The following is an 18,734-nucleotide window of genomic DNA, read 5'->3' as shown; positions in this document are numbered from 1 at the left end:
CCACCTCCTCACCGTCCCCCGTTCTCGCCTATCCCTCCGTCGACCCCTGGGCCACATCCTCCCGCGGTCCTGGAATGCCCTCCCTCCTCACCTCTGCCAAACTCATTCTCTTCCCCTCTTCAAAGCCCTACTTACAGCTCACCTCCTCCAAGAGGCCTTCCCAGACTGAGCTCCCCTTCTCCCTCTACTCCCTCTACCGCCCCCCTTCACCTCTCTGCAGCTAAACCCTCTTTTCCCCCCATTTCCCTCTGCTCCTCCCCCTCTCCCTTCTCATCCCCTCAGCACTGTACTCGTCTGCTCAACTGTATATATTTTCATTACCCTATTTATTTTGTTAATGAAATATACATCGCCTTAATTCTCTTTATTTGCTATTGTTTCAATGAGATGTTCATCCCCTAGATTCTATTTATTGCCATTGTTCTTGTCTGTCAGTCTCCCCTGATTAGACTGTAAGCCCATCAAAGGGCAGGGACTGTATCTGTTACCAATTTGTACATTCCAAGTGCTTATTACAGTGCTCTGCACATAGTAAGTGCTCAATAAATACTATTGAATGAATGAATGAATAAAAGAGCACAGACTTGGGAATCAGAGGACCTGGGTTCTAATCCCAATTCCACCATGTCGATCAATCAATTGTATTATTGAACACTTACTATGTGCAGAGCACATGTCTACTGTGTGTGACTTGGGCAGGTCACTTCACTTCTCTGTGCCTCAGTTACCTCATCTGTAAAATGGAAATTAAGACTGTGAGCCTCACATGCGAGACAAACTCTGTTCAACTTGATTAGCTTGTATCTTACAACAGCATTTAGTACAGAGGCTGGCACAGCACAGCTAGGAAATATGAGCACAACCCAGATTTTAAGATTACAATTGAAAAATCAGCAGTCATGAATTCCTTTAGCTTCCGCATCAATCAGTGAATCAGTAGTATTTATTGGGTGCATACTGTGTGCAGAGAGTACAATACAACAGAGTTGGTAGACATACTCCCTGCCCACAAGGAACTTACAGTCTAGAGGGGAAGACCAGGTATTAACATAAATAATTCATAATATATAATTTAAAGATATGTGCATAAGTGCTGTGGGGTTGGGGGTAGGGGTGACTATCAAATACCCACAGGTCATAGATCCAAGCACATCAAGTCTTCAGTAGATTAAAGCATTTCCTGGACTGGGTTAAGAATGACCACCTCTGATCCCGTTGTTGCATAGGGATTATCTCTATCTGTTGCTAAATTGTACTTTCCAGATGTGCTCTGCACACAGTAAGTGCTCAATAAATATGATTGAATGAATGAATCCTTTGAAGGGACAGATTCTTCAAAAAATGAAATATTTGAAATTTTCTGGGGCTTTATAAACTTTGCAATGAAATAATTGAAAATTACTATTTGAAAATATATTTTTAAGAAACATTTTTATGAAGTCCCATTTCCCACGTAGCTCAGCCTTTCATTTTCTTTACTTGTTTTCTCTCCATTCTCTGCTCACTCTTGTCTCTTTCATTTTTAAAACTTGCCTCCCACTACTCCCCTCCCTTTACTCCACAGCTTCTAATCCTCCTGCCTCTCCTGTCCCTGGTCTGGTCCTGTGCCCTATAACTCAAATTTGCCCATTTTTTTCCAACTCATACCACCTGGGAATGGTCCATCAAAGACCAGGGTGACTGTGCCAGGACTATAAACCTCTTGAATAGTTTCCCCTTTTTAAAAAGAACTTTCATCTTTTTGATCTCTACTCAGTCAAGAAACTAGCTCACAAGAAGTTATCACAATGGTAATTTATGCTAGCCTACATCCCTGAATTTTTTTTAAAGTTTGTGCTATTTAACTTATTTTCATAGTAACTGGGAGAATCTAGGTCAATGGAACATGAGCACATAGCTACTTCCAGTAAAAATGATAATTTACCAAGCGCTGAGCCCTGTGGTTAATGCTGGAAGTAGATACAGAATATTGGATCAAAAATAAGGTCCGTCTCACATGAGGCTCAAAATAATGCAGCAGGGAAGGCAGGTATTTGATTGCCCTTTTGCAGAGGAGAAAATTGAAACCTAGAGGTTAAGTAACTTGACAGCAAGCCAGTGGTTAAGATGGAATTAGAACTCAGGGCTCCTGATGTGCAACCCCGTGCTCTATCCCCTAAATCGGACAAATTGGTCAAAAGCACAGGGGTGGGTACAATTCTTCCTGCAAATTGGTTATCGCTCATCAGCCAATCCACTGAACCAGCCAATCCACTGAACCGGCCCCTCCCCGGCTCCCAGATTCAGATTGTCACCAGTCAGGGGAGCACAGTCCCTTCTGTGCTCTTATGCACTTCCAGGTCAGCTGTGGATAAAGTCAAAGTCACTTCTCATCTGCACTTTGGGGTTCCAGGGTTCAAGCCCAGAGCTGCCTTGGTTGTGAATGCTGCCCTTTTGCCATTAAACACCCTCTCCCCTCTGGTCTTGCCCTTTCCCTTGGTGTGTGCAGTGGGTAAGTGTCCCTCTTACTAAAATGATCACAGACCCTTGTCTAATGCCTTCCGGTGTACCTTTTTTGATAGGGAAATGGAGCATTTTGTAGCCCCAGCCAGAGAAAGGACCCTGGGTTGGATGGACCCAAAATTGGTGTTGCCCAGTAAAGCCACTGCTTATGCTCAATTTTACTTGGCTGAAGACGCTGTCATGCCAGGCATTTTTGTGTGGTGCTGTTGTGTCTTGTTGTGTAGCTCACAGTGTAATCCAATGTGTTTGACTCTAACAGTGCAAAAAATAAATGCACTCAGTTCGTGTTTGCCCTTCACTTTTGGAATAGAAAATGATGGTAGGTTAGGAAATCAGTGTATATCTGTGCACAGTGCCAGCCACACAGTGAGGACTCTAGACTGTAAGCTCCTTGTGTGTGTATCTAACAACTCCGTTGTATTATGATAATAATTTTGGGTATTTTTCAGTGCTTACTATGTGTCAAGCACGGTTGTTCTAAGTGCTGGGGTAGACTGTACTCTCCCAAGCGCTCAGTACAATCTCTATACACACTAAGCACTCAATATCATTGATTGTTAGAACACCAGCTTTCCGTAATGGCGGGTTCAGCAAACATGGAGCCCCTGTTAGAACTGGGTGCATAGACTTTTTCCCCCTTCATTTTCTTTAGACAAATGACCTGAATTTTTCATCCTGTTTTCACTAAGAAAGTGTACTGTTTGGGGCTGAGGAAATGGAATTAGTAATGAAGAACAGGGTGTTTTCCTTATTCTGGAAATAAATGATAGAAAGTGAATTCTACCAGTAATCAGTTTGATCCCTCTCAGCCCAGCTTTGAATTTACATCTTTCTGCATCAAGTAGCATTTTAACACTGGGAACAGATCAGACAGTTCCTAAACGCTAGCCCACCAGGATACCGATCTCAAACATCAAGTTTGCTTTAATTAAATCCAACTACTCAGGGGAAAAACTTTCAATGCGTAGAAGCTCTTTTCTCTCTAATGCTTTCACCCATTTCTCTTTTTGTCAATTGCTTTTTTTAAAAAAAAAAAGTTCAACAAGAGTGAAATCCACCTGGGAGATCTTTAATTGAAGACTATGTATCTAAGAAGATACCCCGTTGTAATGTTGCAGCCACTTAATTCAATCCGTGGCAAATTACATGGTGGTTATTTTTTTAACATAATGAGAAGCACGTGAGAGGGAAGCCGAGTGGCCTAGTAGAAAGAACACAGTCCTGGGAGTCAGAGGACCTGGGTTCTAATTCTGACTCTTCCACTTGTCTGCTCTGTGACTGCAGGCGAGTCACTTAACATCCCTGTGCTTCAGTTACGTCATCTGTAAAATGGGGATTAAATCCTACTCCTTCCTACTTTTAGACTGTGAGCCCCTTGTGGGCCCGGGACTCTGTCCAACCTGTTATCTTGTATCTACCCCAGTGCTTAACAAGTACCATTAAACAAACAAATGAGCTAATGTCTTTAGGGGAAGGGGAAGCAGTTAATAAAGGATCAGGAAGTAAAATCCTAAAGAAAATTTGGCTCCTGAACAAACTGGGATCCAGGATCAGCACTGATCACCCCTGCATGGACCCAACCCCATTGTTTTTACGAGATGTTCTTCCCCTTGACTCTATTTATTGCCATTGTTCTTGTCTGTCTGTCTCCCCCGATTAGACTGTAAGTCCATCAAACGGCAGGGACTGTCTCTAACTGTTGCCAACTTGTTCATTCCAAGCGCTTAGTACAGTGCTCTGCACATAGTAAGTGCTCAAAAAATACTATTGAATGAATGAATGAACCCCTGACGAACCCAGGGGTGACTCTGTGGGACTTCACATTTACGAGGGGAACCAAGCCTCTTATTCCTCTTATTCCAGCCATGCTTCTGGAACCACCCCTAAGAGCCACTGGGTTTGCTCTTGAGTGGCCCTGAAAAATCAGGAATTCCACCGGTGTGACAGTGGTAACTGGGCACAGCAGTGCTCCTAGAGATGCTCTGGAGAAGAGGCGTGGCAGGGAAGGTGGTGGGATAGTTCCACAGTTACTCAACCGGAAGGGTGACAGATTTGGCAGAAGCAGTAAGGATCAACTGGGAAAGGCTGGCAGAGGAGAGTTGAAATTGCCAGCAGCAAGGTAGTGGCTAAAGCAGATGTGATTGGGCAAGAAACAAGTCTTAATTAGAGGTCACTATGAGGGGCTACCATTTTGAGGTGTCATGGGGGTCTCTGAGTGACAGCACATGTGATGGATCCAGGAGAAATGAAGGGACCACACTAAAAGCCAGACAGGGGTGGGGTCTTCTTGAAAGGGAAGCAGCATGACCTAGTGGACAGAACCCGAGCCTGGGAGTCAGAAGGACCTGGGTTCTCACCCCTGCTCCACCACTAATCTCTTGTGTGTCCTTGGGCAAATCTCTTTACTTCTCTGGGCCTTAGTTTCCTCATCTGTAAAATGGGGATTAAGACTGTGAGCCCCATGTGAGACAGGGACTGTGTCCAACCCAATTTGCTTGAATCCACCCCAGCGTTTAGCACAGTGCCTGGCACATAGTAAGAGTTTAAGAAACACCACTGCTATTATTATTATTAGTGAAGGACCATGCACCCCATTCCTAACCACCAATCTCAGGATGTCACAGAATTTCCCCAATCCCCAGTTTTAATATCCTTGAAAACTTAGATTTTTGCTGTTATTCAGAAGATTTGACTGCCCAGAGAGGTTTACCCAGACGATTCTGTCACAGCCTGTTTGTATTAAGCGCGGACAGTTCCGTCTGATCCATTCCCAGCTGAGCCGAATGAAGGGCTGTGGATCATGTCCAGACCTTTTCCTTATCTCTTTTGCCCAGCTGGTTTTGGGGCTGAAACAGAGAATCGAGGAAGTGGAAAGTGTTTCCATTCCCATGATCCTTGGAACGTCTCTCAAGTCAGCCATTCGTCCTCACTGGCCCGCTAAAAGCCGGTATATATGGTGGAGTCTTCCATCGAGAAAGACGGATGAATTTCCACCCTGAGACTTCAGAATCAAACACCTGCACTAAGAACTCAGGATCTGGTGTATGAAGTGCAAGAAATGAGTAGAAATGCAGGGGTGTGGCATATTACTGACAACACACAGGTTGGTTTTTGTTTTTTTTGGTTTCATCTTACATGTAGGACTCATTTATGGCTAAAGTGACTACAGAATCATGCTGGTCCTGGCCTTTGGAGGCATGATCAGAAGTCAATGGCTTTATTTTATTCTTTTCTTTTAATGGTATTTGTCGAGCACTTACTATGTGCCAGACACTGTACTAAGCACTGGGGTAGACACGAGCTAATCAGGTTGTCCACAGTTCATGACCCACATGGGACATACAGTCTTTATCCCCATTTTACAGATTAGATAACTAAGACCCAGAGAAGTTAAGTGACTTGCTCAAGGTCATACAGCAGACGAGTGTCACACAGCAGATTCTCTGATTCCTGGGCCCATGTTCTTTCCATCAGTCCACAGTGCTTTGGCAGTAACTGCAGCCTTCATTGCCCATGATAAGCACCTAGTCCAGTGCTCTACACACAGTAAGCACTCAGTAAATACTACTGATCGATTGACCGATGTTCGCCAGCTACTTTTCAGGATTTCTACTGGGCCTGTCCACTTCGCAGAAGGCTCTAGTGGTTCTTAGGTCAGAAGTCTTCACCCAGCTGGTAACTAGAACACAGGTCTCCTGATTCCCCAAGAAGTGGTCTTTCCACTGGACCAACAGCAGAGCTATTGACAGGTGGAGCATTCATTCAATAGTATTTATTGACCGCTAACTGTATGCAGAGCACTGTACTTAGAGCTTGGAAAGTACAGTTCAGCAATAGAGAGAAAATCCCTGCCTACAACAGGCTTAGAATCTGGAAGACCAAGAGGGAGATAAGGACAACAGAATCTGATCTCAACGGTTTGCACAGTGGCAGAACTATTTGGCCCGGGAACGTCTGCATGTCCCAAAGTGATTCATTTTGATTTCACCTCCCTGTCAAAAGCGACAACCTAGGCTCAAATGGCAGAATTCTTGGGGATGAGGATGCTCTAGATAGGAAAGAGCAACAGTGGTGGGAGGAAGTAGGTTTGGGAAACAAAGAAATAAGACAAGCAGTGTGGTCTAGTGGATAGAGATTGGGCCTGGGAATCAGAAGGACCTGGTTTCTAATTCCAGCTCTGCCACTTGTCTGCTGTATGACCTTGGGCAAGTCACTTCACTTCTCTGAGCCTCAATTACCCCATCTACAGACCCTCTCTCTCAAGATGGAGGAGGGAAGTTAACGAATGGGAGAAGAAGCAGGTGACGGACAGGCAGGGTGAGTCCTCAGCGGGGGTAGGGTAAGTTGGGTTTCAGGGGCCAAAGCTGGTGAAGGGCTGGGAGAGTGAATTCCCCTCTTACGCCTTTATTCCTTCGCCTCTTTTCCCACCTTTCCTCCCCTTCCTCTACTCTTTCATCTAATGAGTTGAATCCTTTTTTTTTTTTTTGTGAAGTGCTTACTATGTGCCAGGCACTCTACTAAACACTGAGGTAGATACAAGCTAATTGGGTTGAACACATTCCCTGTCCCACATAGAGCTCACAGTCTTAACCCCGATTTTCAGCTGAGGGAGGGAGGGAGAGTATCCCAGCTGCTGCCAACTGAGGGTGAACACTTCCAGAAGCAAGACAGATGGCTAAAAACAGAAAACCTTATCTGGGTGGGTAGGAGGCCGTCACATAGGCAGGGTGAGAAGGGAGGCTGAGAAGGCCAAGCAGCAGTTGCTAGGTTAACAGCGTGAGATAAAGGAATTTGAAAACAACTGTTTGATCCCAGAGCGGGAGAGCTGTACCTCACCTTATTCAGACACTGCTGTAGCCCTGGTCATTGCCATGTCTTCTGAATGTCGCCTTAACGGGATGCTACTTTGGCAGACTATGGCTCTCTACAGATTCTGTCTCAGGAACTAGCAGCCTAAAAGAAAAAAACTCACTTTCCATTGATAGTAAACTGGGCCAGTATGGTAGCTAACATAAATGAACAAGAACCACCAAGGGGATGGTCGTGCACTGAAGGGAAATGGAAAAACCTAGTAGTAACTGTATATTGTATACCTTTAGTTGTCCAGTGGAACCTGCTTTTAAATAAAATAATCGTCTTGTGGTAGAGATTGAGACAAAAAATGGCTTATATTAATTATTATTATTAAACAGCTTCAATTTTGCAGTGTTCTCTACAGGTACACTTTTCCCATCCAGAAATGGGGCTGGGTTCTTGTCCACTAAGGCTTAATGGCTAAGGAATACCTAGATAGCATGGGTAGAATTGTAAGATTACAAGATTGGAGAAGGAGGGTGGCTTAGTGGAAAGAGCCTGGGCTTGGGAGTCAGAGGTTGTGGGTTCTAATACCTCTTCTACCACTTGTCAGCTGTGTGACTTTAGGCAAGTCACTTAACTTCTCTGGGCCTCAGTTCCCTCATCTGTATAATGGGAATGAAGTCTGTGAGCCCTATGTGGGACACCCTGATTACCTTGTATCTACCCCAGCACTTAGAACAGTGCTTTGCACACAGTAAGTGCTTAACAAAGGCCATCATTATCAATATTATTAATTCTATTGTATTCTGTTGTGCTGAGTGGGGAATCACATTAGGCCTGATAAAAATAATAATGGTATTTACTCACTATTTGCCAAGTACCATACTAAACGCTGGGGTAGATACAAGATAAGCAGGTCCCTGTCCCACATGGGTCTCCCAATCTAAGTGGGAGGGAGAACAGGTATTTTATTTCCACTTATCAGATAAATTTTTCAGGCCTAATAGCATCAGTTCTTCTTTGTGTTGCTTTGGAGGGCAGAGGGCGGTGGTGTTTAAAAAGTCTTCAGAACACTATCCTTGTTGAAATGAGGCCAGGCTGAGACCATCACATAAACATCAAGCCTTGCCATATTCTAACTGAAATCCTAAGCAACCACAACTGGAACATTTTAGTGGCTGAAAAAAATCTATGTTGGAAGAGAATCCGCGTGACAGGGCGGGTTACTTGACATTGGAATGTGCTACTGAGTGAGCTTGGGGGACCCCTATCTCTGCTGAGTCTGAAAAAAACCCAGATACTCATTTTCCTGAGGGTAGTTTGACATGGGCGGTCTTACGTTGAAGGTGGGGCTGGGATTGACAACCCCTAAATTCCCTTTCACCTCATGATCCCAGGATCCAGAGGGCTGATCTGGCCTTTGGTAACCAACTATTTAGTTTTGGATCCAGCTTGAACACTCTGACCACAGTAAGCATTCAATAAATATCACTGATTGATTGATTAGGGCACTTAATACCAATTTTTAGAATCTACAGTATTGAAAATGGAATAGCACTGTCTTTTCAGCATTTAAAATGAACTGAACGTCTTGGTTAATGGAATCCCATTCTTATATTTTTTTTGTTTCTTAACTGGGTGTTTGCTGTCTGTTTCCCAGGCACAGAACAGTGTGTGTTCAAAAACTCCCAATCTAAAAGCAAGAACTCCATACACCCCTTTTTGTTTAAAGCAGCCCTATAAAGATAGAACCACTTTTACCTGCCAAAGCTGAAAATGAGAACACAAGTTAGAGTGAAGCTAGTAGGTAGAGGTTGGAATGGGAAATGGAAAGAGTTTCGGGGAAGTGTGTGTATTTGCACTCATATACACCCCTTCTCCCCCTCCTGCCCCCCTCCCCCCACACCTACTGGGTCAGCCCTAAGTGGCATGAAGTGCTAATGGAAGAATGAAGAGGGTGGTTTCACTTATTAAAAGATGACCACTTCTCACCAGTAATTTCTGAGATTTAAACTTAAAGAAAAATGTTTTTATTTCCCTGAAATACTGCATACCCATCCAAATTTCCAACACTGAAAAACCATAACGATGGTATTGATTAAATGTTTACACTTGGGAAACCCTGTGTTAAGTACTGGGGTAGATAAAAGAGAATCATATCAGATCCCTACGCACATGGGGCTCAGTCTAAAGATACAAATGCAGTCCTACAGTATTTTCTAATCCACCCTTCAGAGGCAGAAGTAGAAAGAAAATTTGGGGCAGCGGCATCTTCACTAGAATGTAAGAGGCTGGTGGAATCCTCTCTGTGTTGTCATTGTCTTAGAACAGTGGTTAGCACATACTAAGCGCTTAACAAATACTATGATTATTATTATTATGAGAGCTTCGTCTGCCACTCTCTTTGCTGAGATGATGTGGGAAGAGGCAGTGGTTGGATGGATAGCATGGCTCTACTACCCAAACACTGGATCTGACTAAGCCGATCCCCATTTTTTTGGTGGGGAGAAACTTTCCCACTCCAGGCCTCATCCACTACTCATTAAGTCCGCTCTCTGTCTGCCTGAAAAGTGTTTTTTCACTACCCATTTGGGCTAGGATGCGAGTTGGGGATGAGAAAACATTCTTCCGACAGAGAGTCTGTGTGGGTCCAGTGTGCAGGGCGGCACTGGATAACGAGTTTTCCTTAAAGCGGACTTTGAGGACCCTCCTGGTCTCTTATCTCTTTTTGAAGATTGCAGCACTGGTTGTTTTAAAAAAGTTAATTATCAAAAAAAAAAGGTCTCTCAGTTTTGGTTTTACAGCACCTCCCCCAACCCCGTCCCGTCCAATCTTATTTAACATTTCCCGACACTTTTCCTCATCCTGGTGAGTACTAAGCTTGTTTTATGATCATTTCAAGTTTGCATTTTAATCCAAAAGGGGCTCATGCTAGTACTCGTACTGGATATATTTTTAGATTATCACTGTTTTATGATGTCTCATATCAGTAATCTATTTCAATGTCTGCCTCACCTTCTAGTCATTAACTTATTATGGTCAGGGATCACTTTTACCTATTTTTTGTACTGTGCTCTCCCAAGTTCTTAGTACAGTGCTCTACACACATTACTAAATATTATTGATTGGCTGGTTGATTGACAGGGCCAAACTCCTGCCTAGGAGCCCAGCTTGGTCTTCAATAAAGAGTTTATAGATGCTATAATAGTAATAATAACAATCATATTTGTTAAGCACTTACTATGTGTCAAGCACCATTCTAAGCACTGGGGCAGATACAAGCTAATCAGGTTGGACACGGTCTCTGTCCCATATGGGGTTCACAGTCTTAATCCCCATTTTACAGAGGTAACTGAGGCACAGAGAAGTAAAGTGACTTGCTCAAGGTCACATAGCAGACAAGTGGCGGAACCTGGATTAGAACCCAGGTCCCTGCTATACTAGCAACACTGTATCCTATGGGTTTTTTCCCATGGGTTTTTTCTTTCCAAGACTTAGTGGTACAGGGAAATTTGAGGTAGTGGGCCACCGGCCCTCTGCAGCTTTCTTATGGCTGGTGGTTACACTTTGAGGAAAGAGAGAGAGAGAGAGAGGGAGGGAGGGAGAGAGAGAGAGAGGGAAGGAGGGAGGGAGGAATAAGGACCAGTATACAAATCTGTGAAAAAATTTCACCTTTCTGGACTCCCTGCAAAGTTTATGCAGGGAGTAAAGATGGGACGTTCTGAAGAAGGTGTGTCCATGGAGTCGCTTTGGGTCAGAAAGAACTCGACAGCGTTTGAAGAAGAAATACAATAAAATCAACTTATTCTTTTCTTCTCACTTGGCATAAATTATTACTCACTTTAGGTAGTGGATGAATGACACTTTATATGAAATTACATGATATTTGTGTGCATCCCTATAATCTGTAAGCTCCTTCTGGGCATGGATCATGTATACCGATTCTTATATTCTCCCAAGCGCTTAGTACAATGCGCTGCCCACAGTAAGTGCTCAATAAATATCGTTGATTGATGAAACACTGCATACTGAATTATGAATTGCTATCAGAGATTAGAAATTTTGAGCAGTTGATCAAAACATCCTAAAAATGTTTGAAATATTTTTTCTCAGGTGCAACAAAGGAGAATAACTGCTAGATCCAACCAAAGCAATCATGAATGACGTTTCCCAAAAGGCGGAGGTAAGTCCCAAGTCTGAAAATTTGTTACTGAATTATCATTTTAAAATGACATTAGTGATACATCACATCTTGGGGCTGTTTAAGAAAACAAGTGTAATACGAGTAAGGAAGATACAATATTCCACAAGGAAATAAGTCACTGACCCCAAAACCAAATGCAAGTCAGAAAAAGGGACTGCAATACTGGTAAGTGGGTGCATACATGGTTGATCCGGGACCTAGTACTATTCATTCGTTACTTGTAATTTAGTGAGTTCAGTGTAGAAGTAGCAGTAGAAGTAACATGGCCTAGTGGAAAGAGCACAGGCCTGGGAGTTAGACGGTCTCTGCCTCTGCCACTTATCTGCTGTGTGACCTTGGACAAGTCACTTAACTCCTCTGTATCTGTTCCCTCATTCGCAAAATGGGGATTCAATACCTGTTCTTCCTCCTACTAAGACTGTGGGCACCATGTGGGATGTAATTATCTTATACCTACTACAGCACTTAGTACAGTGCTTGACACGTAGTAAGTACTTAACAAATACCACAATTATTCTCATTATTAGTAAACACTGGTGAGTCTCTGACCACAGGAAGCTTAAAATCCTCTCGAAACAGACTGGGGAGTGGAGAAGACACAGCACGAACTAAACATTAAGATAAGTGTACCAGAACAGCATCTTGATTATTTTTTCCTTCTCTCTCGCAGTATGATATTTATTTTGTGCCAAGCATTGTACTAAGCACTAGGGTAGCTACAAGCTGGGATATGGCTCAGTGGTAGAGTTTGTGCTACGTATGTCTGAGGACCCAGGTTTGATCCGTGGTATCTTTATTTTAAAGGCAGCATGGCATAGTGGCTAGAGTACGGGCCTGGAAGTCAGAAGGTCCTGGGTTCTAATCCCAGCTCTGCCACTTGTCTGCTCTGCGACCTTAGGCAAGTCATTTCACTTCTCTGGGCCTCAGTTACCTCATCTATAAAATGGGGATTGAGACAGCGAGTCCCATGTGGGACAGGGACTGTGTCCAACCCAATTTGCTTGTAACTACCCCAGCGCTTGGAACAGTGTCTACCACCTAGTAAGTGCTTAACAAATACTAACATCATCATTATTATTGTTGGACACAGTCCATATCTCACATAGAGCTCACAGTCTCAATCCCCATTTTACAGATGAGGTAACTGAAGCCCAGAGAAGTTAAATGACTTGCCTGAGGTTGCACAGCAGTGGCAGAGCCAGCATTAGAATGCAGGTCCTCTGACTCCCAGGCCTGTGTTCTATCCACTAGGCCACACTGCTTCTCCCTGCCTCACCCCCTGCCCTATCTCATTCCAGGAAGAGGAAAGTTCCCTCAATTCTACAGTTTGTAAGGGTCAGGAGTTGACAGGGAGGGGCACAACTGGGGCTGGGAGGTGATGGGAGGCTTTTCCTGGCCTGCCCGGTCCCACCTACATCCCCATCCTGGAAAAACACGGCCCCGCTCCTTGCCTCGTCTCTCCTCACTCACACCTTCATCTGTGTTTGAGAGGGGAGACTAGCAAAACTGCTCACCAAATGGGTAGTGTGGCTAACACCTTGGAAGCGGGCTAGTTTATCAATCAGTCAATCATCAGTTGGTAGTATTTATTAAGGCTTACTCTGTGCCAGGCCTAGAAAAGGATACAATAGAGTTAACAGACAGGATCCTTGCCTTCAAGGAATTTACAATATAGAGGGAGAGACAGACACTACAATAGTATCTAGGGAGAGGGAAGCAACAGAATTTAAAATAGATATATAAATGCTAGGTTATAGGGTAGCAGACATTAGTGGGCATGGTCTAGTGGATAGAACATGGGCTGGGAGTCAGAAGAACCTGAGTTCTAATCCTGACTTCACCCCTGTTTGCTCTGTGACCTCGGGCAAATCACTTCACTTCTCTGTGCCTCAGTTATCTCCTCTGTAAAATGGAGATTAAGACTGTGAGCCCCATATGGGAAATGGACTATGTCCAACCTGATTAGCTTGTATCTACCCTAGTGCTTAGAACAGCACCTGACACATAGTAAGCGCTTAACAAATATCATATTGAAAAAAAATTAAAATGGATGTTTTCCAATTGAAGTGATCAGAAACAATTTAAATTGTCTTAATTTAAATAAAACAAATGTAGGGTAGTATTCTCAGGAAAAACTTACTATTGAAATATGTTATAGAAAGAGTGGCAGAAAATGATCTAGAGACCATCCTGAAGAATGTCTTGAGGTACAGGAAGTTGAGCACTCCTGTTCTTAAATCTCCCATGGCATTGGTCTGAGGCACACAGTATATAATGGAGGCTCTTTTTAGGTCCACATTATTTTAAACACATTTATAAATTATTTCAAGAGGGCTTGATGGACCTTTATTCTCCATCTCGAACAGTCTAGTAATGATGCTTTCTACTTTTCTTCCACTCACTATATTAATCTCCAGCACTTAATACACTGCCTGGCCCATAGTAAGCACTTAAGAGATACCATTTTAAAACAAAATGAAACAAAAAAACTCATTTTAAACATTATGGACTTCTATGGTAAAGCATTATATTAAGTACTCCTAGTACAACATAAGTCATGCATTTCAGTTAGTTTCTTAGAGTGCTTAATTTCTGCCTGCTACTGTATTTCACTTGGACGGATTCGACTGGAGTAAATGGAATTCACACAACTTTATGCACTTATGAGAATTTAGTTACTTTGTGCTATTGTTCTTCATAATATTGTCTTTAGAACTAGTCTTGTCAACTCAAAATCCCACCATACTTCTTTTGCTTAATACATTCTGTCTATTCAATCTCTTCTTATCCAAATTATTTCTTTTTTTCAACCTTCTTTTCTTTATCTTTACCTAACAAAGATTCTACTTTCTTCATCTAAACCTGTCCCAAAAACCTATGTGCCAAAACTTGGCAAGGGCGATGTAAAGGATAAATTTGAAGCCATGCAGAAAGCAAGGGAAGAAAGAAACCAAAGGCGTTCTAGAGATGAAAAACAAAGAAGAAAAGAACAATATATTAGAGAGAAAGAATGGAACAGGAGAAAGCAGGAGGTTATTTTCTTTGCAATGTTTATGAATGATCTTAACCAACTTACTACAAATTTTTACTCACCACCACTCATATTTGAATTATGTAATTATATTAACTGTAACTACCGTACTAAAATTTCTCACCCCTTTGCTTTGTTAGCTACTCTTTAAAGCTTTATAGCTATGTTGAATGTTGAAGGTGATTAGTTCAAATTTTATGCATTTTATCATCTAGATTAAAGAAATGCTTGCTTCTGATGATGAAGAGGAGATGACATCTAAAATAGAAAAGGCTTATGTCCCTAAACTAACAGGTATGAGGCTTAAAGATGAAACCATCAATGAAAATGTCAAGGAAAGAAGTAGCTCAGATTGATGAACTCAATTTCTTCCCAGGAACTGTTAAAGGCAAATTTGCTGAGATGGAAAAGCAAAGAGAAGAGGAACAAAGGAAAAGAACTGAGGAGGAAAGAAAGCGCAGAATTGAGCAAGACATGTTAGAAAAGAGGAAAATTCAGCGTGAGCTGGCCAAGAAAGCAGAGCAGGTATGTTTTCAACATTTCACCGGATGACTGGCGTTGGCTGCCCCCCTGGCATTCCTGGATGATGGAGGCGTGGGGGCTGACTTGTCCTTTTGAGCACTGGGGCGAGCTCAGAGAGGGAGCACCTTGGAGAGAAAGGAGAGGATGCTGAGGAAGAATTTACCCAAACCACCAAGTCCTCCTTCCCCTTTCCATGCTCTGCCTTCATTGATGGTGGTAGGGATTGAGAGTCTGTGGTACCAGCTTCTCCCCACCACTAAAAACAATTTGCCCACCCTGTGGTGTCCCTGGATGTAGTGTTTGCAACTGCAGGAGCTGCACCAACACTCCACTCAGCCCAGAGAACTGAAACTTCTCCATCGTGGCTTACCCCCCTCAGGCAGCCCAAGGATGGAGAGCCCTCATAACTTTTCAATACACTCACGATTGGGCAAACTCTCTGCAAAATCTGATTTTTTTTTTTTTAAAAAAAGAAAATAGCTTTCTGGGTTGAAGTGGGAGAGGAGCAAGGATGGGTAGGAGAGGGGAGAGCTGATTAAGTGCCTTAAAGCTGATGGTAAGGAGTTTCTCTTCGATGTGGAGAGGGATGAGCAGCCACTGGGGAGATGTGGGCGGAGCCATCCATTTTTTAGAACAATGATAGGGGCAGCAGAATGAATGGACTGGAATGGGGAGAGACTGGAGGTAGGAAGAAGGTTCACGAGAAGGTTGATGCAGTGGGTTATGACAAGTGCGTGAAACCAATGTGTTGGGAATGTAAATGGAGAGAAAGGGAAGGATTCTAGAGATGCCGTGAAGGTAGAAGTATCGGGATTTGAGGATATGACTAAATATGTGGTGGAAGGAGAGAAGAGTCAAGGATAATCTCCTTTACCAGAGTGGTCTCAATGTGGCTTGTCGGCTGTCTGGGGCCTACGCCCGATTGGCTGCCTTATTTTGCAGTCAAAAAAGTGTCAACTCAGGCTGCCCTACTCCTCCCCCCACAATCAGGTTTCAGTAGCTTAGCACGGTTGCAGAAGCATTCATATTTGAAGTCACCACAGAGGCAGCCTTGCGGCAATTAGGTTTTGGAAACTGTGATTATTTTTCAGTGGTATTTGTTTAGTGCTTACTATGTGTCAAGCCCTGTTCTATGTGCTGAGGTAAATGCAAGTTAGGCCAGATACGGTCCCCATCCCACATGGGGTTCAGAGTCAAGTAGGAGGGAGAGTGGACACTGAATCCCCATTTTGCAGTTCAGGAAACTGAGACAGAGAAGTTAAGGGACTTGCTCAAAGGTCACACCAACAGGCATGTGGTGGGCTGGGAATAGAACCCAGATCCTCTGACTCCCAGGCCCATACGTTATCCACTGGGCCACGCTGCTTCCCACTCTATGACAGAGACTTTCTTTGAGCTTCCTAAGATCCAGAGGGACAAAATTAGGGGCCGTGCCTTGTGTGTCCTCTTCTCAGGATTTTGAAAGGCAGCCTTCTGCTGCATCTGCAAGGGCATGGCCACTGACAGCAGAATGCATAATACATCATCGCTCATGGGACTGGCATCCATGGCAACATGGAACCTCCTCCCTTACAGGTTGCTACAACTGATTAGACTGTGAGCCCGTCATTGGGCAGGGATTGTCTCTACCTGTTGCCGAATTGTACATTCCAAGCACTTAGTACAGTGCTCTGCACATAGTAAGTGCTCAATAAATGCTATTGAATGAATGAATGCTCCTCTGTGAGTCTGGTGTCAGCCAGGATGGTGCTTTCTGAACACCTGGAGTAATTAGCCCTGAAAGAGAATGCCATACCTCGCCTGCTCCTGAGAGTTCTGGGTTTCCCGTTCTGACCTCGCCAAATGTTAAATCCCAGCAGCTTTTGGCCTCCACCCATAAAACTTTAAGACAAATTTCTCATAATTCAATTTCCCTTAATTCTCCACCTGTAGGACTGCAGATGCCAATATGAGTCCCACAGAATAGAAATGCTGAACATGCCTGTTACATAAACTGCTAATTTATCCAGGAGCAAAAGTAAAAAAAAAAAAAAAATTACTTTTTTCAGAACAGCAGAAGGGCACAGCTGTGGAGTTCCTGGTCCGAGTCTCGGCTCAGCACCAAAAAAATGAAACGCGTCTGTTGTGAAATAATTCAACCAGGAACTGCTTCATCGGTACTTATTGTTTTACCGATGTCCCATTTAGGATTGTTCCAGCTTCCTCCCATGCCTGGTTTTTATCCAGCATTGGGAATTCTATTTCCAGAATTATAAGGATCATCTTGGGTTTTAGAATTTGATGGAAAACAAAATAAAAGAATAATGATCCTGATTTCAAATCAAAAGGGTAACACAGTGTTCAAATTTCCTTTTCAAACTAACAACTATCAGGTGACCAAAAACAATACCAAAATCTATATTTGTCACAATTCCTGACCACGGTGAATAGTTTATTTTCAATTTTATGACTGACAATAGAAGGCAAAGAGCTAATGTAATATAACCATATGAAATTCTCATTCACTAGATTGAGGACATAAACAATTCGGGAACTGAATCAGCATCAGAGGTAAAAGACCTTTCTTTCAATGAAGCATTCACCTAAATTTATTTTATTCACAAATTTTCTTTCTTTCTTATATAAGGCATTGGGTAAGGAGGGAATTTTTTTTGTCAGCAAGAGCTAAAAAAAACCCCTAAAATATTTTGCAAAACAAGATCATATTTTCTCACTTGAATCTACAACCAAAAATGATACTCATTGGGAAAAGTAAAGTATATGCTGCTTCCTGGCTGAAGTTATAAAATGTGTTGATATAAATGACAGACATTGGGACTGATACACATTTCAAATTTGGAAGGATAGTGCCAAGATAAAAAGCCTTGGCCTAAACCAATGATTAGATTATTTAACATTTAAAAAATGCAACTTGCCTATTACAATTTGATTCCTTTGACAGAAAAATAAAGTTATTTAAACATGTTCATTCTCATGTGCGTAGCACCAACCATACCATTTTTTCTAATGCAAAATTTGTCAAGACAGACTTAAGACTTAGTGACTTGGCAATGTTTTTCTAAGAGAACCACAGAAGGAAGAAAGCATATTATCAGAAGTCTTTATTATTCATTGTTTACACTGCACTGAAATGACAAACAGATTTTGAGGAACTAACGTAATGAATCAAAAAAGAAGAAAACAAGTTTTTTTTTTATGAGAAAACCCACTGGATGTATTAAAAAATGTCAAGCATATATTGATAATCAATCATTTGGGAATTATACATGTTTTTCCTAGTTAAAATGACTTAGTTTGCAAAATATTTGCAAGTTCTTGCCTTCTGGACAACAGTATATGTATGTTTTTAATGGAGGAACTTTTCTTTAAGCCATATTCAGTTCACCATAACGTTTAAAACACATACTCTACAAAGCACGTAATAGTTTGTGGGATTAATGCACGTGTAATTATTCTGATTTTACTACTTCAACCACTTTCTTCTGAACAGCTGGATTTAAAACAGTATTCCAGGAAACAAGTATGAGTATGGGAAACAATTGCCCGCAATTGGATTTCAACTGTATATTCATATTCTCTTTCTCTCTCTCTCTCTCCTACTGTTTGCCATTAATTCTTTTGAAAAAATACATTTTTTTCTCTTCATTCAACTAACTGTTTGATAGCACTATGATGGGA

General features: G+C 42.4%; 1 protein-coding gene across 5 annotated transcripts in view; it reads left to right on the top strand.

The window, feature by feature from the left end:
- Nucleotides 1-18,734, top strand: part of NEXN (nexilin F-actin binding protein) — a 57,291-nt gene that overhangs the window by 22,445 nt on the left and 16,112 nt on the right. For 2 of the 5 annotated variants that reach the window (XM_029061902.2, XM_029061903.2), the window contains exons 2-6: nt 11,413-11,482; nt 14,344-14,535; nt 14,750-14,828; nt 14,911-15,059; nt 17,565-17,606. In XM_029061902.2, coding sequence (XP_028917735.1) covers nt 11,456-11,482; nt 14,344-14,535; nt 14,750-14,828; nt 14,911-15,059; nt 17,565-17,606 — 489 coding nt within the window. In that variant the 5' untranslated portion in view covers nt 11,413-11,455. The remainder of the gene's footprint in view (nt 1-11,412; nt 11,483-14,343; nt 14,536-14,749; nt 14,829-14,910; nt 15,060-17,564; nt 17,607-18,734) is intronic. The other 3 variants (XM_029061905.1, XM_029061907.1, XM_029061904.2) reach the window with 2 other exon arrangements.

Source organism: Ornithorhynchus anatinus, chromosome 4 (assembly GCF_004115215.2).
Source record: "Ornithorhynchus anatinus isolate Pmale09 chromosome 4, mOrnAna1.pri.v4, whole genome shotgun sequence".
Classification (NCBI taxonomy): Eukaryota; Metazoa; Chordata; class Mammalia; order Monotremata; family Ornithorhynchidae; genus Ornithorhynchus; species Ornithorhynchus anatinus.
The sequence above is the reverse complement of the archived record's forward strand: the minus strand, read 5'-3'. Positions and strand labels throughout refer to the sequence as shown.